This window comes from Apodemus sylvaticus, chromosome 2, assembly GCF_947179515.1.
Source record: "Apodemus sylvaticus chromosome 2, mApoSyl1.1, whole genome shotgun sequence".
NCBI classification, from domain to species: Eukaryota; Metazoa; Chordata; class Mammalia; order Rodentia; family Muridae; genus Apodemus; species Apodemus sylvaticus.
Window position 1 is genome coordinate 59,057,701 of NC_067473.1, and position 23,234 is coordinate 59,080,934.

The following is a 23,234-nucleotide window of genomic DNA, read 5'->3' on the forward strand; positions in this document are numbered from 1 at the left end:
GGACACTTGTTATGTCCTGACCAGTGACAGTGTAAGTAGCAGAGAGTCATGAAGAATTGTTCTGACCACGAGGAAGTTTAGCTAAGGAGCTGTAATGAAAAAGAAGGACCAAGACCATTAAGAATTTGAGATGGAGGTGACTAGGTGAATTAAACTAGTCTCAGAAAGATGCTTCCTCTTATGTGTTGTTCTTAGGTTTTATATAGATACATAAAATTACTTGCACATGTACACACACACACACCACACACACACACACACACACACACACACACACACGCGCGCGCGCGCATGTGCACGCATGCTGCATGAAAGTTGAGGCAAAACTGTCTAGGAAAACAAAGAGGGGGGACTAATAGGAGAGAGGGGGAGGGGAGGGAGAATGTCCTCAATGTACAATATATAGGTCTGTGAAGGTATCCTTATATATCACAATACCATGTTCAATGGATGTACACAAAGAAAAAATTAATGCAAGAAATTGGCTGGATTGTCCTTAGAATTCTGGTCGGATAAAGAAGAAGGAAGAAACTGTAAGAGGGGATGGAAGATGTTAATGTTGGCAAATGAAAGGCATGTTGGACTTGGGGATCTAGAAGTAGTGATCTAGAAAAACCGGATATCAGGGAATTGCTTGAGGAGCTGGAGAGGTGGTGCAGTGGTTAGGAACACTGACTGGCCGGGCGGTGGTGGCGCATGCCTTTAATCCCAGCACTTGGGAGGCAGAGGCAGGCAGATTTCTGAGTTCGAGGCCAGCCTGGTCTACAGAGTGAGTTCCAGGACAGCCAGAGCTATACAGAGAAACCCTGTCTCTAAAACAAAACAAAACAAAACAAAACAAAAATGGAACACCGACTGTTCTTGCAGAAGACTGGAATTCAGTTTCCAATACCCATATTTGACAGTTTACCACCACAGCCCCAAGGGATTTGATATCTTCTTCTGGCCTCAACACACCCCTCAAATAAATAAAGAATAGTGAATATTTATTTTAACAATGCTTAAAATAGACAGCTATAGGAGACACCGATGAGGGCAATCCAAAATCTAGCCTGAGGTACCGGGAAGGACCATGTTAATATGAAGCTCAGACACACAGAGACCATGAGACAAAGATGGACACTGGATAGGATGTCTCCAAGTAGTAGACATCATTCCTGCAAAGGGGGACAGCAGCCTGCACGTTAATATCCTCGGGAAGGAGGGCTGGTGTGGGACCGTCATTGGAAAGAGATGTGAGTGGAAAATCTGATAGCATGGGGGTCAAGGCAAAAGGAGAGGAGCTGCCGGGTGCAGCCGGGAACAAATGTCCCTCCCTTTGGCACCAGCTAATTTTATATCAACTTGACACCGGCAAGAGTCATCTGAAAAGATGGAATTCCAACTTAGAAAACTCCTTCATAAAACTGGGTTGTAGGCAAGCCTGTAGGCAAAGCCCTTTTCTTAATTGGTGATTATGCAGGCAGCCATTGTGGGTGGGGCTACTCCTTGACAAGGAGTCCTGGGTTCTATAGGAAAGCCATGGGAGGAGCCGGTCAGTAAGCAGCACCCTTCGTGGCCTCTGCATCAGCTCCCGCCTTCAGGTGCCTGCCCTGTGTGAGTTCCTGTCCTGACTTGCATCGATTCTGAGTGAGATGGAAACACAAACCAAATAAACCCTTTCCTTCCCAAGTTGCTTAGGTCACGGTTCCATAGCAATGGGACCCTTCATTAGGAGCCTATCCTTCCCCGGCCTGAGGGCACATTTCATTTCTGTCCATTCATCCGGCTGACCAAGGCTACATCTGGTACAAGTGCACTATCTAATGATATGGGGAAAAATCACCAATTTCATCAAAATAGTTGCCAGTTTCTCATAGGCTGACAGGTATAAAAGAAAAAGAGGTAAAGGTATCAAGACAAAAACCAGGAGGGGGACAGCAGCACGCATGTAGAAATACCACCCTTTGAAGACAGGGAAAGGAGCATAAGCCAAGGAACACAGGTCCCCTCTAGAAGTGGGAAAAGCTTAGGTCGGAAGCATTTCCCCCAGCAACTGCCAGCGGAAGCAGCCGTGGCCACACCTAGAGTCTAACTTTGTCAGACCGACTCCAGGCACCTGGCTTCCAGAACTATAGGAACAGCTGCATGGAGGTAGAGCCTTGTTAGGGCAGAAATCGTGCTGGAACAAAAATAAAAAAAATAAAATAATAAAATAAAAAAAAACAGATCTTCAAGGCGAACACATGCCGAGAGCAAATGCACGGCCCACAGATGTGCTGTGCTCAAAACAGTGAGGAACCCACGCTTCAGTTGCAGTCACAGTATGAGGACGCGACACACCTGCATGGCCTGTGGCTGCCACCCCTTAACTTTGGTGAGAAAGAGGAAGACAACAGGCTGCAGCTGCAACAAAGAGAGAGGGAGGGACGGAGGGAGGGAGGGAGGGAGGGAGGGAGGGAGGGAGGGAGGGAGGGAGGAAGGGAGGGAGGGAGGAAGGGAGAAGGAGGGGAAAGGACAGAGTTGGGAAGGAAGGCACTGCCAGGTACTTCCAACCTTTACTTTTGTCTTCTACAGAATTCTACAGAATGGTGCAACCAAGTTTGGTTTTGGCTTTTCTTTCTTTCTTTTTTTAATCATATGAATAAAAAAATTTTCAATGTTTTAAGTAAGCTTACAGTTTTGTGTTGGGTCCCATGTAAAGCTCTCAGAGAACACATGCACAGTCCGTGAGGGTTGGGCCCACTGCATCTAGACCTCCTTAGGTTCCCTCCTATGTTTCTGGGGTCTTCCCTACATCCTCCCCTCGCTTTGAGAACTGATAAATAGATCTCACTCTCCGTTTGCTTTCTTTTAAAAACATTTTATTTTATTTATTTGTGTGTATGTATGCATGTATGTATGTGTGGCAGTTGTGTGTGTGTGTGTGTGTCTGTGTGTGTGTGTGTGTGTGTAGGGGACTATGTTGGTATGGTGGTGGTCAGAGAGGCTGAGGAAGTCCGTTCTCTGCTTCCACCAGGTGGGCGCCTGAGGATGGGAGTCTGGGCGTTGGTCGGCTCCGCGGTAAGTGCCTTTACCTGCCTGGCGTCTGGCCGACCCCTATCCAACTCTGTGTCTGAGTTAAGCTTTTCTCACATGGCTAAAAGGCTCTGGTTCTAGTTAGTAGGCTCTAGTTGTTTATACCCCACCCCTCACTTTGGTCACTTCGAAGCTGGAAATGCATGTGGTTGTTGTGACAGGGTCTCACTATGTAGCCCTGACTGGCCCGGAAACTGCCCTGTAGCCCAGGCAGACCTCAAAGTCACATGTCTGCCTCTGCACTGAGACTGACAATCTGCACCAACACACCCAGGCTGGAAATCCTTGGCTTAAATGGCTATCTCCTTCCTCCTCCCCCTATATTGCCCTCAGCCATAGTTATTTTGAGGTACACGTCTACATTGTTTCAGGGGGTGGTGTCTATTCTCTCTGAAAGGGCCTCACTGGCAGTCTAGAAGCCGCAGGGTGGGGGTCACGAAGAGTCCTCAAGGGTGGCCTTTTCAAGCCCACTGCCTGGTAAGATAGTTTGATCTCACATCCCACGCTTCTGAACCTGTGGATGAACGCACACCTCTTCCCCATCGGCTGCCGCTGATGCTTCAAACTCAACACTCTGCTCTGAAGATTCCAGATTTCTTTTTCCTCCTGGAGAAATATTCCTGTGTCCGGATTCCCCGATGCTTCCAGCCAGTCCTCCCCACCCAGGGTCACTCAGAGAGTGGGGCTCTTAGAAATTTAGTGGAGGAGAAAGGAAAGCTGGACTGAGAGGGGAGAGCAGCGAGCCCTCCACGGCCCCTCCTCCAGCGGGCACGCTGGCGCCCGCCCACTCGGCCCTCCCTTTCAGCACGATGGACAGTGTTTGGATTCACATGACTTGGTGGCGCCCTCTCCACTTTCTCCTCGTCTAACCAAGAGTACCCACACTCACCCTCTCCCGGCAGGCACACCCCCTTTCTGCTCATTTCGACCACAGATTGGGCATCACCAAGCTCGGACGGGAGTCAGTTCTTCCCACCCACTCCCCAGCAGAGAGATGAACACTACGGGTGCAGATGGGGAAAGTCCTACTAAAGCAGCAGCCTCCGGACCCAGATGTTCCCCACCCCCACAGCCGACCTCAGCCCTTCCTTCTTTTGAAAGTGGGCTTGGCCAAGCAAAAAGAGTTCCTGTCGGGAAAAGTGGAGTTGGAAGAGGCGATGGGTCCTTTCCCTGGCTCATATGACTCGGCGCCTATCAGAATTTGATTCCTCCTGGGAAATACTGGAGGGTTCTGAAGGCATCCCAGACAGACTGAATGCAGCTGCGGGGGGACCTGAGCCCCTGCTCCGGCAGACAGGGATGCAAGGCGGAGAGGGCTTTAGCAGTAGAGCCAGATTCCTCTCCTCCACACCCAGGTCAAGGTTGCCTCCTTGAAAGGGTCTGAGGCCCGTGACTCCATGGAGAGTAGAGAAGGAACAGCAGCACGAGCCCTGTCAGGATTGTGGGAAGAATGGGGCACAGTAGGGCTCAGTCCACTCTTAATTCTACTCAGATGTCTTAGGGCAGATCACGTGTCCTAAAGCTGGGCCGGTACTAGAGGGGGTCTGGGGGGAAGGGGGGCGTTCCTTATTGCTTTTCCCGGTGAGTGAGCCTTGAGGAATCAGCTACAGGCTACAGGAAGCGCTGGAAGGCCAGAAGGAAGAAGGAAACCAAAACAGCTGTGCCAGTTGTTTTTCCTTTTTTGTTTTTCCTGTGCTGAGGTTTGAACCCAGTCCATGCATCGGCTATGAAAGTTCTCAATCACAGTGCTACATCCCTAGTTTGCTTTTTTAAAAAGAGATTTATTTATTTTATGCGTGTGAGTGTTTTGCTTACATGTACATCTGTGCAGCACATATGTTCCTGGTACAGAGGTCAGAAGAGGGTGTCAGATCCCCTGGAACTGGAGTTGGGGATGGTTGTGAGCCACCATGTGGGTCCTGGGCATTGAACCTGAGTCCTCAGGAAGAACAAGTGTTCTTATCTACTGAGCCATCTCTCCAGCAACCCTAGCTTGCTTTTTACTTCTTTATTGTGAGACAGGATCTTGCCAAGTTGCCCAGGTAGCCTTAAAGTTAGTTTGTAGCGTTTGTAGCATTAATGAGTCTTCCTGCAAAGCCTCCTGATTGGCTGGGGTTACAGGCTGTCTGGATCCATCATCTTTCAGCAAACAGCCTGCCCCTGTTCCACACCATGCCTCTTCCTCCCATCCACCAGAAAATAGCCGAGCTTTGTAGAAGAGCAGGCTTCTGTGGAGATCCCAGCCCCACGGTCCACTCTGGAGCCCAGAGACAGCAGAGGAATGTCCTGAGGCTAGCCCCATACTGACCATGTTCTTCACCAGTGCTGCTTGGCCACCACAGTATCCAGATGTGGAAGGTCCTGGGAAGGACACTCGTGTGACTATTGGTGAACAGAGATCTTTGCATTTTGCAGAGTTTGGCTATGAGAAGATGGGGGTGGGGCCATTCTATTCACATCTTGGTTTCTGTGACACTCCGCAGGTGTTTTCCAGAGGGGGTCTGGGAGCACAGAGTGAGCTGGCTCACCCCCACCTCATCTTGGCGGTGGTCTATCCTGGGCCAGAATGGGAGGATTCGGGTACATGAAGATGTGCAGAACTTGGTGCCAATCCCCCAGGGAAGGCCATAGACCTTTGAGGCCTTCGGAGTCTCCTCAGAATCCTCCTGGATTTTATTCCATGCCAAAAGGCCTCTCTCCTCCAGGCTGCCTAAGAAGCAAACAGTGAGGAGTCAAGACTAGATCTTGATTGGGGTCACAAGAGCTACAGGCCACCCACGCCCCGTGGGTGCCTACTCCATCCCTGGCAGTACCCGAGTGCTCAGTAGTTAGTGCCCTGATTTTTCTTCCTCTCCTCCCCCTCCAAGGCTTGGCAGGGTCCACGGATCCCCTCTGCTCAACAGGCCATCTCAGAGCCCCGACTCACGTGGTGCCACCTCAGGCTCAACCATGGAACCAAACCTCAGAGCACTGTAAGGTCCCAGGAGCAACCTGTCCATGTGTGTTTATGGAATGCAGGTGCACTTTATGTTCAGTGGAGAGTATAATGTGGAAAACAGAAGCATGAAGCAGGTGCGGTCACCGAAGTCCCTCGGAGAGGCCCCGGGGGAGGGACCTAGAAGAGTGAGGTGTGTACCTGTCCGGAAGCTGAGATGGAATCTCTACACTCTTCACCATTAGCACCCCTCCAGTCTCTGCACTCTCAAATAGCTCATCCCAGGCCTCACACACACACACACACACACACACACACAGTTTGTCTTCCTCTATTAGCCTATGGGCTTCTGGGATGCAGAGACATGTCTCCCTTCTCTTTATAGTCTCAGTGAGTAGCACCTGCTACATATATAGTAGACCGTTAGAAATAAGAATGTTTGAATGGATGGACAGATAGATGAATGGGTGGATGGACAGACGGCGGATGGATGAATATGTGTGTGGTTTCCCCACCAACCAGTTATACTATAGGTTTAAGACAGCCAAGGTCATCCCCTTTTCTTTTTGTGTTTGGTGTATCATCGATTTTAGGGACTTGCTATGGCTGAACTATATCCCTTGAAAAGTCATATATTGACAGCCTGATCCTGGGAGTGTCAGTATTTGCCAATAATATTTATAAAGATGTCACAAGGAGTCTGTTGTTTGAGGCCTCCAGTCTGGTTGTTTGATTTTTGAGATGAAGTCTTATTAAGCATCCTGGGCTTGCATGGAACTCGCTATGTGGCTGGAGATGATGGGGACTCGCCCTACTCCTGCCTCCGCAGCACTGGGATTGTGGGTGCACATCACTGCAAGTAGATTATGTATTGGTGTAGAAGCTGTGCATACAGGCAAGCCTCTACCGACAGAGCTACATCCCACCCCAGCCCTGTCTTCTTCACACAAAAGGAGATTGTGAGACAGAGAAACTTCGAGGATGTGCAAAGGCAATGTGCGGACCCTGCTGCAAGGCAAGAAAGGTCCTGTGAAGAACCAGTCTGCCTCAGAATTCCAGCCTGGGGGACGGAGAAGGCTGCTGTTTCGCTTACCCTAGTCTGTCATGTTTTCCTGCAACAGCTCAGACTGACTAAAGTAGGCCAGGCCTTGTCCTGACTCGAGCCCCGGGGACTCCAGCCCCGGGGTCCATTTAGGGTGTGCTGTGAACAGCCTGACTGACGCTCTCTGATGAACCTGACACTGCCCAGATGCCCACAGACCCAGCTACGGGGTGGCTCTAGCCTTACCAGGGATGGTGTTGTCCAAGACGAAGCCCAGAAAACCACCAACAAACATGCCCGTGGTCAGGAGCACTTGGATGACCTGATCCAGCTGGAGAATCCCTGGAGTGCAACAAAAATGACAGTTCACGGGAACCAAGGGCCACCCTGCTGCACACCTGGAGCAGTGACAGTCCAGAGGAGACAGCACTCACCTGTCTGCAGCTTCTCCGGATTCTTGTTCACCCAGTTGGGGACCGCGAGCCCACAGTAGATGGAAAAGCCAAACACGAAGAGGTTCCTGGATGAATTCATGTCCACATACTGTGGGAGAAAGGACACCCGAGTTCATCAGGGCCCCGGACACCTTTGTCCATGTGCATATGGCTGGTTTTGAAGGTTAGCATGCAGTTGTTTGTTTCTTTCTTGTATGTGGGGGGGGGGGGGTGTCTATGTGGCTCCTAGGACCACGCCCTCCTCTCCCTCAGCTCCTCCCCCTTTGCTCTAGCCTCAGCATCTTTCCCTCTTCTCTCCGGTCCTTCTCCCATGCAGCTCCACCCCAACGGGCTCCTCTCAGGGTGGGCCGCACTGCAGTTCATTGAGGTGCCTCACCTGCAGGTTGGAGATCCCCACTGCGCTGATGATCCCAAACATGACAAGGAACATGCCTCCAATCACGGGGCTAGGGATGGTGGCAAACGCAGCGCCGATCTTCCCAAACACGCCCATCAGGAGCAGTATACAGCCTGCAGCAACAATCACCATCCTGCTCCCGACCTGCACACCCAGAGAGGAGGGATAGGAGCACCTGGGACAGGTAGATGCCCTGGAAATCTGTGCTGCATCCTTCACACAGCTGTGGTGAACCTGAGAAGCAGCACCATCTGCTGTTCCCAGGCTCCCACATCCGGCTAGAGAGAAATGAAAGAGGAACTCGGTCGGTCCTGGCCTCAGCTCTCTATTCTGGCTCTCGTATTTCTATCGGGCACATTACTTCCATCTCTGAAAGTCAGCCTCCATCAACCATGTGAGATCTGGCACACCATACAATTCAATGCACTAAGGCTTATGAATATTTGGAATAGTATGTGTTGAGCACACGGAAGACTCCATAAAGAGGACATGTTGTTTGCGGGGGAGGGGTCAGAAGCATAATGTCCTCCTGCAGCATTTACACCTCTGTATGTGGCTTATACTTGGTCCACTAAGAACGAGTCTACTTCTCCAAAGACATGAATCTCATTCAAACTTCCCACACCTACCCCTTGTCCACAGCACAGTGCAGATACACATCACTGGATACACAAAAGGCCAGAGCAGGAAGGGAGTGCTGAGGGACCCTTCTGTGCTCCCCTCATTCTGTAGAAGAGAATACTAAAGTCCGAAGGAAAGAGAGGAGCCCCATGCAGTACCAGGGTCTCCTGCACCCCGCAGAGTCATCAGCTGTCCGGGTTTTATTCTCAGAATTACATGGCGCCCGCCTCACTCCCGTGTTATCTGGTGTTTTGTAAACGGAGCATCTATAGTCTCAGCAGGAGGGACCAGCGCCAAACAGGAAAGCTCACGAAGGAAACAGGTGTGTACTCTGAAGGGTCATGGGACAGTGGACCCTGAGGAGGCTCTGTGGTGGGTGGCTAGCCTGGCCAGTCAGGAGAATCCAACCGATGTACAAGGACCGAAGGAAGGGACGAGAGAGAGAGAGAGAGAGAGAGAGAGAGAGAGAGAGAGAGAGAGAGAGAGAGAGAGAGAGATGAGAGAGAGAGAGAGAGAGAGAGAGAGAGAGAGAGAGAGAGAGAGAGAATGAGAGAGAGAGAGAGAGAGAGAGAGAGCCGGACTCATAAGGATTTGGTGGGAGAGTGTTCTGGAGAGAAAGTGGCTTCTGTGAACTCTGTGATGAGAAAGCCATTTTAAAGCACAAGGAAAATTGGTGTGCCTGGGCTGCGGTACCCAGTGTGGTGGGAACCCAGAGCAAGGGATAGACTCCAGCCCGCATGGCTCTGGGGCTCGGGCGTGGGCAGAAACAAAATGTGCCACAATCATACAAGGAGGCATTATCCAATTCCTAGGGAAAGTATTTCTGATACCTACTGTGTCATGTGGATGAACTTTGTGGTGATTTAAATGAAAAATTTTAAAAAGCCCACAGGCCCATGCTTAGTTCCCTGTTGGTAGTGCTGTCTGGAAAAGCTATGGAACATTTAGGGGCCTGCGTCTTCTGAGGGGTGGGTGGGCTTTTAGAGCCTTGTGGGCCTTCCTGAGCCTGTCCTTTCTCCCTCCCTCCTTCCCTCTCTCTCTCTCTCTCTCTCTCTCTCTCTCTCTCTCTCTCTCTCTCTCTCTCTTTTGCTCTGTGTGTGTCTCTCTCTGTCTCTGTCTTTGTTTCTGTTTGTCTCTCATTGTGTTTGTCTGTCTCTTTGTCTGTACTTCTCTGTGTTTGTCTGTCTGTCTTTGTGTTTCTCTCTCTGTCTCTTTGTCTGTACCTCTCTGTGTTTATCTGTCTGTCTGTCTTTGTGTTTCTCTCTCTGTCTCTCTGTCTGTCCCTCTCTGTGTTTCTCTGACTGTCTGCCTCTGTTTGTCTCTCTTTCTGTTTCTCTCTCTGTCTGTCTCTATCTTTCTCTGTGTGTCTCTGTCTCTCTTTCTCCTTCTCTGACTCCCAGCTCCCTCCCTCCATCCCTTCCTCCCTCTCTCCCTCCCTCCCTCCCTTCCTCCCTCCATCTCCCTGGTTAAAATGTGACCAGCCAACCTCTTGCCCCTGCCACCATGCCATGCCTTCCTGGTCATGAGGGTTTTATCCCTTTATAACCATAAATTAAAATAAACCCCATTCTCCCCCAAGTTGCTTTTAGCCGTAGTATTTTATCACAGCAATGAAAAGTAACTGACAGAAGCCTTGAGGGCCTTGTGCTAGGAGACACAAGCCAGCCAGTTACGAAAAGTCACATAACATGTCTCCATTCACAGGTGGTCTCCAGGGGCCCCAAATTAATGAGACAGGGAGCTTGAAAGGCTGCCAGGCTCTGAGGAAAGGAGGAGCTAGGGATGAGGGAGCAGGGAAGAAGACTGGGGATGAGGGAGCAGGGAAGAGGACTGGGGATGAGGAAGCAGGGAAGAGGGCTGGGGACGAGGGAGCAGGGAAGAGGGCTGGGGACGAGGGAGCAGGGAAGAGGGCTGGGGATGAGGGAGCAGGGAAGAGGGCTGGGGATGAGGGAGCAGGGAAGAGGACTGGGGATGAGGGAGCAGGGAAGAGGGCTGGGGATGAGGGAGCAGGGAAGAGGACTGGGGATGAGGGAGCAGGGAAGAGGGCTGGGGATGAGGGAGCAGGGAAGAGGGCTGGGGATGAGGGAGCAGGGAAGAGGGCTGGGGATGAGGGAGCAGGGAAGAGGGCTGGGGATGAGGGAGCAGGGAAGAGGGCTGGGGAGGGGGAGCAGGGAAGAAGGGACAAGAAGAGAAACAAGGAGGTAGGCTGAGGAAGTAGAGCACAGTGCCAAGGGCTGCACGACAGTGTCAGCATGCTTAACACTCTAGCTCTGAGGAGGCTGAGATAGAAGATACAGACATTTGAAGCTAGCCTGGGCTACATGATGAAATCCTTTATCAGAACAATGTCAACGTCTATTATATATGCATGAATTTGCATACAATAAACTAATTTAAATATATTTTTTCTAAACTGCCACACTAACCATTTAGAAATGGTTATAATGGTAATTTTTGTGGGTTTTTTTAAATTTTATTTTTACAACGGTAAAAATGAAAACAAGAGAAACCTTCGCTCCCTTGCTTTAAAGCAAGATGGTGATGAGACACATTCCCGATCTCCCAGCTTCCCCCAGAAGCCAGTTCATCACAGCTACTCAGCAGAGCTACTCGGCAAGCAACTGTTACAGAGTGTGCGAACTTTGATTTCTCCTTCACCTCTGTGGAGTCACTTAGCACCCCAAACCTACCCCACACATCATTTCCTGTTTCTAGCCAGAATTTTATTTTTTTTTAAATTTGGGGGTGGCAAGGTGGGGATTGAGAATGGATTTCTCTGTATGGCCCAGGCTTTCCTGGAACTTGCTGTTGACCAGGCTGGCCTTATACTCAGAGATCTACCTGCCTCTGCCTCCCAAGGGCTGGGATTCAAGGAATGCAACTCTATCCAGAATGTTAAAAAGAGATTGAAATCTTAAGAGATTCCCTTAGTTCATTCGCTAGAGGGCTGATCATTGCCATGAGGCCTGCTTCAGAATGCACACACAGGCACATATACACGCAGAAAGTCACGCAAACGCACAGAGACTCCCTCTTTTCTTCTTTCTCCTTTCCCTTCCTCCCTCCCTCTCCCTCTTGGGCTGTCCAGTTTCTTAAAGGATACCTGCATGCATTCCCACCTGTGTGAGAAGGAAGAGGCCAGAGCTCTGGTGTGTGACAGCATAAACACACTACACTAAGCTTCCAGATAGCTAGCCTGGTGAGTTTCTGTTCTGCGTATTCTGTGTATTCTGAGTTTCTGTTCTGTTCTATACGGCATTTTAGTGTCAGCTGAAGCCCACTAATGCAGCGACCAGCGAACAGATTACAAACATCCTTATCCTTTGCTTTCCAGACTAAGAATAATCCGAAATGCTTTGTTCTGTTTAATGCCTTTGCGGTTAGGTGACTGTGTGACTGCCGGTACAACAGGTGGGTCTGTCGGGTCCAGCCTGTGGTGCCAAAGGTATGTATCATAAGGAGGGTCATGCTCAATCCCATCACCACATGAGCTTGTCGTGGAGACCTGGGTCTCCTTTGGCCTCAGAACTGACATCTAAGCAGGCAGCTGTGACTTCACAAGAAGTGAGAGGAAATTTGCAGTCTTTCGCCTAATCTCCCCCTACACCCCTACACACCCCACCCAAAGATACACAGATACACACACACAGATACACATGCACACACACTCACATGTGCACATGCACCCCAATACACTCACGTGCGCACACAGTCACATGTACACACATACTCAAGCACACACAACACATACCTGCACACACAGTCACTCACACATGCACACACATGCACACACATATTCACGCATACACACATAATCACAGACACATGCACACACAGTTACACATACATACATTTACTACACAACATGAGTGTGCACACACTCACATATACACACAAACCACACACATATACACACACACACACTCTTACACGTGCACACACACATGCACCACACACACACACACACACACACACACACACACATAAGCACCCACTCACCCATTGCTGCAATGCCTAAAAGCGCCATAGGGGGGACTGTGAGCCCATAGAAGCAAGTGGTATTTGCACTGCCCTGTCCTCTCTCGGTTGCTCTAACCTCCTATTGATTCAGTTTGCTCTGTTCCTGTAGGTCTTTGTTTTCTGCTTTTTCATTTCTCTTAAAAGGCCCCAGCTTAGAAACTATGCCCACTGAAATCTGTTTTGTTTATGGAATGTAATTGCTGGTCTTCACAGGACTTGTTCCCGTTAACAGGAAGGAAAGTGTTGCTGCTTGAAGCTTATACAGCCGGCTGCTCCATTTGTGTGCTCACAGTCTGGATACAGGGCCCTGACAGCCTTGGGAAAGTGTCAATGTCTCTAGGGTTGCTGAGGGCGGCAGTGGAGGCAGTTGGGGATTTGGTTGTGGATTTCAGCTCCAGCAGTAGCACAGGTAGGTCACTTGGGGTTTGGGAGTAGAAGGCACAGTATCTCTAGGATGCCATGGAAAACCATGGAGGGAGGGCACCGTACGACACTGCAAGTTGGATGGTGAAGGCGCCATCCTTCCTGGACTCTCTAGAAGGAAGTGGTGGGGATGTGGGGGCATGGGATGGGTGGTAAGCCGGGGCTAGTCAGAGTCGGGCTCTAGAAACCAGGCAGTCAAGTTATGGGTGGAGCAGAGATGAGCGGGAGCCAAGAGGGACAGGCGAGGTGTCCTATAAAGAGAGAAGAACCCAGGGGAAAGCCTCGGGACAGCTAGAAGTTAAAGATGACCTGAGTGGCTAGCGGGTTCCTTCAGACAGGAGAATGTGTGTGTTTCAGGGGTCTCTCTAGATGTTGGGCCCTGGGGTGGGTCTGGTTAGAGACAGCTGAATATTCAGGGCCAGGCAAAAGGCAATGGCTGTGCCACCACAACCAACGAAGGCCACACACTGACATCAAGACCATGGCCCCTGCAGAGACAACCCATTCTGAGGCCCTAGACGAGTCATTGCCACCCTTCCTAACGCTTCGACCCTTCACAGTTCCTCGTGTCGTGGTGACCCCCCAATCATAAAATTATTTTCATTGCTACTTCACAACTGTAGTTTTGCTACTGCTGTGAATCGTAATGTAAGTATATGACACACGGGATGACTGATATGTGACCCCAGAGGGAAGCCATCAGGTGTAGTGGCATCTGTGGCTTTGCTGAGTTCCTGCAGGAAGGCCATGGGTACCATAGCCTTGCTGTGCTTGGCAAGAGGTCTTTGCAGAGGTGCCTGAGCTGGAGGTGGTGAGCTAGGGGTGGTTTCCGGGATCACACTTCCGGTGTCTTTGTAAGGAGACAATTTTTCACATATGTGACACATATGCAGGAACGCGGCCCCACCTCAGGAACCTATCAGCAGTCTTACCCTGGTGATGCCCAGCGCCCCGACGTTCTCGCTGTAGGACGTGGTACCATTTCCAGTCCCCCAGGCCCCAGCCAGCAGGCAGCCAAGGCCCTCGATGCCGATGCCACGGTTGATGGCGTGCTTCGGAGGGGGTGGGGCCCCAACCAGCCGAGCACAGGCGTGATAATCACCCACGGATTCCACCATGGAGGAGATCACTCCAGCGATGATTCCGAAGACTCCAGCCAGGCTGATGGTGGGGAGGCCCCACTGTCCTGCCGAGGGAGGGAACACGAGGGGCGTGTCTGGGCGGAGGAAGCCGCTAAAGCCCAAGTCGTTTCTATGTCAGAAGGGTCTCTAAACGCTTATCAAGCCTGGGAAGCTCTCAACTGTCCAGAGGCTCTGGCAGCTCCTGCCCTGCCCCTCCACCCTGAGGGTAGAAATGGAGCCTCCTTCAATGGAGCTAAAAGTCTCTACTGAAAAGACACATCCGTGAACCGGGCTGCCCCGTCCTTCAGCCCTGGTTAATTTCAGATACTTCAAAGCGAGACCAGAGTGGTCTAAAGGAAGCCCCTCTCTCCCCTAAAATAGTATTCTAATACAGCCCTCAGAGTACCAGAGTACTCTGAGGAGACCCAAATAATCTGCCTGGAAGTCAGGGCCTGTTCGCTCACATACCCCAAGGCCGAGGGGTTCTGGGTAACAAGGAGGCAGATAGGGGCTTAAGCCAGTTCTTGGAAAGCTCTTGGAATAACAGCATTTGGGGTACTGTTCCCAAGGGCTTTTTAGAATAGCCCGGGCTTAGTGAGTTAATGCCCATAATCCCAGCGCCCCCTCCCTCCCCCTCTCCCTCCCCTCTCTCCCTTCCCCTCTGCCCCCTTCTCTCTTGTTTTTTTGAGACAGGGTTTCTCTGTGTAGCCCTACCTGTCTCTCACTCTGTAAACCAGGCTGGCCTCGAACTCAGAAATCCACCTGCCTCTGCCTCCCACTCAGAAATCCACCTGCCTCTGCCTCCCACATGCTGGGATTAAGGGCGCGCACCACCACTGCCCGGCAATCCCAGCTTCTCAGGAGGATGAGGCAGGAGGATCACAAGTTTAAGGCTTGCCTGGGCTGTGGAGGGAATTCAAGGTCAGCTTGAGCAACATAGTAATACTTTATCTCAAAATAAAAAGCAAAAAGATAGACGAGGCTTTATCTCAGAGATGTAGCAATTGAAACATGAAACCTGGGCTGGTTTCCCAGGAACAGGCACACCTTATAAGAACCTGGAATCTCACTCCTTCCCCTCTCCTCCTAGGAGTTACAGATGGTCTCCCCAGAGCCCATCTTTCCTTGCAATCTCTCCCCAACCCTTTGCAACGCTGCATCCAGTGCCTTGAATCCTGCAGACAGTCGCAGGAAACCTAGGTCCTCCTCACCTGGGTAAGGGAAGCGGAACCAGGGGGCCTGGCTCAGCACGCTGCCTTTGGTGTCTGTGCGGGCCATGTATCCATATGCCGAGGGGGACGTAGGGAAGGTGTTGGTGACGGTGAGCACAAAGCAAAAGAGCCACGAGAGGCACAGAGCTAGCAGCACCTGTCAAAGGGAGATGCCCTCACACTCTGCCTGCCCCACCCCTTCCTCTATGGGGGAGGGGCGGGAAGTTCTGAGACCAAGGTGTGCTGGGTTATTGATTTTGCTATTGACACTGGGAACCTGCTGTGTCCATGGTTAAATTACGACACTGAGGGAGCCAACTAGAAACAGACAGGAAATTCTCTATGGAGAGAGACCTTGGGCAGAGTGGGACAGAATGGGGATGTCGGGCCAAGCCTGTGGCCAAAGGGTCACAATCTGGCTCTCACACTGTGGATTTATCTTCCTCTGGGTCATGGGATTAGACCTAATCCTCTAACAGAGCCTGAAACAAAGCAACATCCCGGAAGTCTTTCGCTTTGCGAACTCTCCCACTGGGAGAGCATTGTGCAATATGAAGCTGTTCCTTCTAGGGGGTGGGGGACAGAGAGAAACATGTGGAAATATCTTTTTAGAGAGCTCTGGAAAAGGAGGTGCCTGTAAATCATTAGAGGTGAAGCTGTTGTTCTAAGTACTTGGCTATGAGGACAACCAGGAGCTAAGGCTATCTGTCCCATACCAATTCTCAGAGTAGGGACTTGAGATGGCACACCGCCAACCACTAGGGGGTGACACACACACACACACACACACACACACCCTTACCCTCCTAAGAAGAGGCCTCCAGAGAAGAGAGAGCATCAGTTTGGGAGCTAGCCAGGCACAGGGAACCTCCCTTACCTGCTCCAGGTGAGCTAACCAAGAGTGGAAAGCGGGTGAGGGGTGGTTCTTACGGGGAAGACCTGAAACAGGTTGAACTTGGAGACGTGACACTTCTTCCCTCCTCCATAAACGGGCACAGGAACCAGGACGTTTTTGAGGTACTGAGAAAAGAGCACGATGAGGAAGATGGTCCTGAAAGAGAAACAGATGGCCGCACCTACTTTGGTGAGCTGGGATCCTCCCGGCGTGGGCAAGGTCCCCCAAGGAGTGGACCAGGAGGCTGAGCCACCGTGTGCCAGTGACATCAGTGGCTTTGCTGAGTCCTGCCATCCCTCAAGAGTGGCTGAGCCCCAGTGGGAGACGCTGTTGGTGAAGGGAAGTAACGGCCCAGGGGACTGCGACTTCTGAGAATAGGAGAGAAATGAGCAGCAGTGGAGTCCAGCCAGCCATCACTGAGGCCAGAGTCAGAAGTCTCCCAGGCACTTCTGCATCCCTGAGGCCCCCATAGCTCCTCTTGGCCCTCAGGGGGCAGAGTGAATGCTGGAGGCTTCATTTCCCCTGGAGTTCCCTCGAGCCTCCTTGGCTGTCGTTACCTGACAAACACCCTAGCCCTGCACACACACACACACAGCATCCTCTGACTCACGGCTCTCTCCCAGTATTGCAGGTTGTTAGACCCCAGTCTTCTCTCAAGACTACAACACGCTTGCAAGGCGGGGCCATTCTCTGCATCCTCCTCACCGCACTGAACTCCTAGCTGGCAGGGGACCAGCAGAGTCAAGCTTTCATAAACACCACATGTTCTTGGACACTGTTGTGATGAACAGGTTGATATGTGAACCAAGAAGAATAAAACATCTAATAGCAATAATAATTTGTAAGTATCAACTGTGATGCTTTTTAAGGTATGACAATGCGCATGGAAGCATTTATAAGGCACGACGGTTTACCAATGTCCTGGACTCCTGTAAGCGTTTTGTGGGTAACCTTCCACCAGACAGGACTGAGATGGCCTACCTTTCTCAGAGAATACTTACAGGGCAGAAATCCCCCAGTGGATTCCAGCATCATTGCCAGCAGAATCAAAGAGCGGCAGGGCCACGAGGGAGATGGTTGGAGCGATAGTCAAGGGGCCGATGAAGCGCATGAGAAAGCCGATAAGGCCGGAGAAACCCACCAGCATCTGGACACAGGAAGCCACCATGATGGCGCCCTGCAACTGGAGGAAAGGTGTGGGCCTCAGCAGGGGCCAGGCCACCACACACTGCCCAACCTCATTACACCTGGGGGCTTCCCCAGGCAGCACAGAGGCCACGCTGGCCCGTAAAGGAATGTGCGGTGGTAAGGGGGCTCTGCTCACAGCTACACGTAGCTGCCGGCTTCAGGAACCCGGCTTCCCCACTGCTCACAGATCTTAGTGGCTGTGGCAAGGAAGACTTGGCACAAGGGCAGCAGGGTACTCGGTGTCTTTTCTGTTTTTCTGTCCTGCTTTCTGAGGCAAGCGGTCTGAAACTTTTCTCACAAACAGACAGAATATTCTAGGCGCAGGTAGCAGTGAACAGGCCAGGTTTGGGCAGGTGCTGCCTGATCTGTTGGGTTGAATGAGTCTTTCTCCCTTTTTGCTTTGATGGTGCAGATGGTAACTCCTCTTCTGTTTTCAAATATTTTATTTTATTTTGAGACGGGGTCTCACGTGGTCCAGGCTAACCTTGAGTTCACTTTGTAGCTTAAGATGACTAGGAACTTGTGATTTTCCCCGACCTCCTGACTGCTAGCTTATATCTGGTCTAAGGGCTGCTGAGAATCACACCCAGGATTTGGCGCATGCTAGGTGAATACTCTACCAACTGAGATGCCCTGTTTTTATTCTTAGAGTTATCGTTAAGTTTTAAACTATGACTACATTGCTACTGTGTCTTGAACGTACCCTGCAGGCTCGTGTGTTTGAACACCTGATTCCAGCTGGTGTTGATGTTTGGGGGGGCCATTGATGGAGCCTTTGGGATGGGTGACCTTCGAGGCCACAGCAGGGACAGGAGAGCCACTAAGGTTCAGCCTTAGTTCCTGCCTAGCTCTCTCTGCTTCCTGATCGCTCCAGATGTCACACCACAGGCTCCTACCCAAGGACCGCTGTGGTAGACTTTGGCAAGTCCACCCCCACCATGGTGGACTGTGTCCCCGGACCTGTGAGCCACACGAAACCCTCCTCCCCACTTAAGTCGCTTCCGTTAGAGCTTCCGTCACAGCAGTGAGAGAAGCCACACAAGCTTCTTTAAGAGATTCCACGATAAATAAAGCGTATAGGCTTGTCCTGAATAGTTGGACGATAAATAAAGTGTATAGACTTGTCCTGAATAGTTGGACGATAAATAAAGCGTATAGGCTTGTCCTGAATAGTTGGACCCTAAAAGCTCCATTGCCACTGCCATCTGCTTTCTGCGCCGTTTTATCAAATATTTGCTGGCTCCTTTTTTTTTTCTCTTTGGTCATTAATATGAACAGTAACATATTTCCTTATAGTCCGTACTAATTTATTTACCTACCTCTATGGACGAAAGTGTGCCCCTATAAAATTTATACATTGAAGCCTGTCCCCATTGTGATAGTTGAAATGGGGCCCTCAGAGGGTGATTGGGTTTAATGAAGTCCAGAGGAGGAGTCTCTCCTCTCCCCCACCTCCCCCACCCCCACCCCACAGCATTAGTGCCTTTATAAGAAGAGGAGGTCAAGTCCCTGCTGGCTAGCCTTCCCAGAGCTAGAAGGTGCTGGGCAGGTGGCTGGGGAGAACCAGCCTTTCACTCAGTGGTAGCCAACACTACCCATAATCCCTACACTTCAGGTAACATGAGTCTGCTTCTGATAGGCTGGCATGACTGTTACAGGGTAGCCATTTTCCCACTTTCTGCTGGGAGTTGAGAGGTGATTCCTGCCTGGCACTGTACACCCGGTAAAAGCCCATGGCTTGTGAGTCATAGGCCCTGAGGAGGGAGCGACTACTGCTTTGCTAAATGGACATGCTAGCAAACTATCTTCCAGATATCTATGTTTATCTCTCACAGATTTCTATAGCTAAGAGAGGAACGATAATTTTTTATTCTCGGTGCTTTTGAGAATTTGGCATGATCTTATTATAGCCCCAGGTGTTCCTCGTAAAAAGGACACCAAAGGTCTAGTTAATATCCTTTTGTAGGTCACTTTAAAAAATGTTCTTATTGCTTGTATGTGTGTATACTCATGTGTAAAGTAGCAGTTAGAGGTTAATGTCAATGCCTTCCTTAATTCTGCCCCACCCCACCCCACCCCACCCCACCCAACCCCCTTTTGTTTGAGGCAATATCTCACTCTGTACTGTAGTCCAGGCTGGCTGGCCTCTGCCTCCACTATCACACCCAGCTCCACCTTACTTTTTTGAGACAAGGTCTCTTACTGAACCTGGAGCTCACTGATTGGCTGGAAAGACTGTTGGTGACCCCAGCTCCTCCTCTACCCCCCTTCACCTCCCCTTCCATCTCCTGACACCGCCCCCCGCCCCGGCCCCCCCCCCCCCCCCCGCAGGGCTAGGGGTATAGGCGCTTGCGCTGCACCCTCCTTTTCCTGCTGGATTTTCTGTGTCTGGGATCTGACCTCAAGCGTCCACATTTGCATTTCCCCCACGGGGCCACCAGCTGTCTGCCTCCCAGTTCTGCTTCTCTCTGCTACCACTCTTACCAGCCTTCGAACTTGGAGTTCCCATTTCATTGCGGCTGTCTAGCTGTGGGCTGAAGTTTTTTTTAGCCCACTGAGGTTTTCTTGTGCTTTTCTTCTGTCTGTGTCTTCCCCGACCCTAAACTCTCCATCTTTGTCTCTCTTTTACCACTGCTGCCCCTCTGTTTTCTCCACCACCTTCCTGGGTTCCTTTAGTGCATTTTCCTTTTAGCCCCACATTCTGTCCCCTTGGTTTCAGGCTTTCTGCTCTCTGCACTCACAGCCACCTTCTCGATTATTCCCCTGCTGATCCTTCATTTCCGAACTTCCTTTCGGCTGTGCCTAAATTCCTTTTAGCCATTAAGTTCACCTTAAAACAGCATTTGGAAACACCATTTTCTGTGTTGGCAATGTGTGGACTAGGAGTCCAAGTGCCTTGACACTGGACAGTAAAGTTCTTACTGGTCACCTCTCCCATGTCTTCTACTTTTATCCCCTACCTCGATTTCTTTAAAAACAAAATCTCTGTTCACTTTTCTTTGACAGTTCCTTCAAGCTCGGCTTTCCTGTGGCTGGTTTCACCCATGACTGACCCTGTGCTGCGCAGTCAGCGACCATCTGTGGCTTCAGGAACGGAAAGCGTGTAGATCGAATGTAGTTCGATAGACACAGACACGGGGATTCCGTTCCATCCCAAGAGTGAGTTAAACAACAGAGCGCTGATCAAGGACAGCAAAGAGGTTGACATGACAGGGCTTTCTCTGTTAACCTATACTGTGGGAAACCTTGGCCAGCAGAAAGAGCTAATGATGTAGACACGGACAGAACTGGTTCTTGGCTCATTACACAGGGGTTCTTGAGGGCCATGTTAGAGACATGGAAGTGACAGCCCTCCCAAGCCCCCACCCTGGCCACCAGAACTCAGCCCTAGGCCCTGTGTTATACAGCAGTACTCAGACTTCCCATGAATGTCCAAGAAGGAAAACGTTTTAGAATGTGAGCACTACCTGTGGTTTCTGCCTCATAGTATTTTTTTTTTTCAAATAACCTTTTTGGAATAGAAAAGCCAATCTTCGTCCATGGCAATAAAAGAACAGGCCATAGAGGCTGGAAAGATGGCTCCGTAGTTAGGGGCGCTTGCTGCTCTCATAAAGGACCCAGATTTATTTCCTAGCATCTACAGGCTGCCTAGCAATCACCTCTAACTCCAGTTCCAGGGGATCTGAATCCCTCTTCTGGTCTATGAGGTCACTACATGCATGTGGTATGCATTCATACATGCAAGGAAACAAACATATTAAAATAAAAACTAAAACAGGCCATAGATGAAATCTGGTGCAAGACCCACAGATTGCTGACTCCTGATCTAGGGCTCCCTGTATGTCATAAATACACACACACACATACACACACACACACACACACATACATACACACACACACACACAAAACCAATGCATTAAAGAAACTATGAATGTCACTTGCTAGATGCCTCTTGGAATACTCAAGGCCTCTGTTCCTCTGGTCTCTATGCATGCAACTCCACATCATCTCCTGCTGCCACTATATTTTGTTTTCAGTTTCTTGGAGTGTTTTTCTCTCTCCCTCCCAGCACATTCGTGTGCACACGGACACACACACCACTGGAATGCTGGCTCCCACAGTGTTCCACATTGGCCCTTGTCTGTGTCCGTGGATTAAGTAAACCATCTCATCTCTCCTACAGGGAGTTGGATAATAAATGTTGAGTGAGAACACCAGCTCCTCAGCCAGCTCTCCCGTTACCTCTCGGATCCTCTTCTGCCACTCCTCAATGAATTCAGGAGAGCTGGTGTTCACCAGGCTGGCATTGAGAGTCCACTCTGGGCATTTCCAGGCAGGAAGAGAGAGCATGGCCAGAGATGGGGCCACAAAGGCAAAGGTCCCTCCCTGGAGAATGGGCAGCCTGAGAGGGGACAAAGATGCGGTTACCACCACGATCCTCCCACACTGACCTGTCCCAAGTCCCAAGGTGTTTTAAAGCCCAACCCCTAGCTCAGTGACAACACATGGGCCCTGTTCCTTCAGCTGCAGGGAACGCCTGCTGAGTTCCAAGCAGTGCCACGAAGCCCGTGTGACTCTGGACAGTTAGCAGCAGTGATGAGGAAAAGGACATCCAGACCTGAGGACGGAGTCAGGCTGAGCCCTGCGTGAAGGCAGCATGGAACCTAGAGAATACAGTAGGTACCACTCTCCACTTCAGGCCCACGTCCTCCCCTGGCCCCAGCACAGTTCACCCCACGCAGCTCTCCATCTCATGTCCCCAACAAGTCATTTCCACACCGTTGAGAGTTGTGCAGCCTCCGATCAGAGTTGCTGGACTCCCTTGTGCTCCTATGAACCGAGGGCAAGCTCAGTCTCCTGCCCTCAGGTTCCTTATCACAACATGTTTGAGAGCTGTCCTCATATGTGTCTCCTCCAGGCGACCCTCTGATTCCTGGGAAGCTTCTTCCTCTAGCCTCTGGGGCAGCTAGCAGGGCTTACCCAGACAGCTCGGAAGCCCACACAGTAAGTAAGCATCCTCCGACAACTTGTTCAATAGCAGGCCAGGTTCACCTACCTCATCACCAACTCTGGACAATAGAATTTGGGTGTAGAGAGGACTCCACCATCTTGAATACAGTTCTACTGTAACCTACTGAATTGAGGCACTCTGGAGTGGGGGTGGGGTGGGGTACAGGTATGGAGGGTGCAGAGGTATATGTCTGGATATGTGGAGGCCAGAGGACCATCCTGAGTGTGGGTCCTTAGGCACTATCTACAGTATTGTTTTCTTAACCACCTGTCTGTCTCCTCAGCCCTGGCATTACAGGTGTCCATCACCACAGCCATGTTTTGTTGGTTGGTTGCTTGGTTGGTTGCTTGGTTGGTTACTTGGTTGGTTGGGTTTTTGTTCATTTGTTTGTTATTGTTGTTTTGTTGCTGTTTTTGTGGGTTCTGGAAATCAGTTCTGTGCCCTTGCAAAGCAAATAGATTCACTATTCATCTTTGATCTCAGGTAGGGCCCACACGTAGCTAACATTTAGACACAAAAACCTATCCATCAAGTTCCAAAATAAAATAGATCACAGGGTGCAGACAGGGTTGGAACATACAGATGGTCTCGTGTCAAAATATGTACATGAATGTAGGTGTGTAACTGCCTTCCTTTTAGAATCCTAAAGCTAATGTCCCTGAGCATGGGGACAGAAAGGAGAAAGTGTGCTGTATGTTATTGTATGGACAGTAAGAATAGAACACATGACACAAGATACAGAGCTCAAGGTTCACCTGTCAACCACAATCCCACACATGTGACTTATTCACCAGATGCTCACCAAGGGCTTGCCATGAGCAGGCATAGGGTGCTGGGATCAGAGCTAGGATGGAG

At 50.5% G+C, this 23,234-nt stretch overlaps 1 protein-coding gene across 2 annotated transcripts in view; it reads right to left on the reverse strand.

Moving 5' to 3' along the window:
- Nucleotides 1-4,817: 4,817 nt before the first annotated feature.
- LOC127678466 (solute carrier family 23 member 1-like) overlaps nucleotides 4,818-23,234 on the reverse strand; it is a 50,680-nt gene continuing 32,263 nt past the window's right edge. For both annotated transcript variants that reach the window (XM_052173430.1, XM_052173431.1), the window contains exons 4-12: nucleotides 21,611-21,770; nucleotides 17,179-17,360; nucleotides 16,213-16,333; nucleotides 15,283-15,439; nucleotides 13,883-14,136; nucleotides 7,866-8,030; nucleotides 7,469-7,577; nucleotides 7,281-7,376; nucleotides 4,818-5,767 (exon numbers count right to left, since the gene is read on the reverse strand). In XM_052173430.1, coding sequence (XP_052029390.1) covers nucleotides 5,511-5,767; nucleotides 7,281-7,376; nucleotides 7,469-7,577; nucleotides 7,866-8,030; nucleotides 13,883-14,136; nucleotides 15,283-15,439; nucleotides 16,213-16,333; nucleotides 17,179-17,360; nucleotides 21,611-21,770 — 1,501 coding nt within the window. In that variant the 3' untranslated portion in view covers nucleotides 4,818-5,510. The remainder of the gene's footprint in view (nucleotides 5,768-7,280; nucleotides 7,377-7,468; nucleotides 7,578-7,865; nucleotides 8,031-13,882; nucleotides 14,137-15,282; nucleotides 15,440-16,212; nucleotides 16,334-17,178; nucleotides 17,361-21,610; nucleotides 21,771-23,234) is intronic.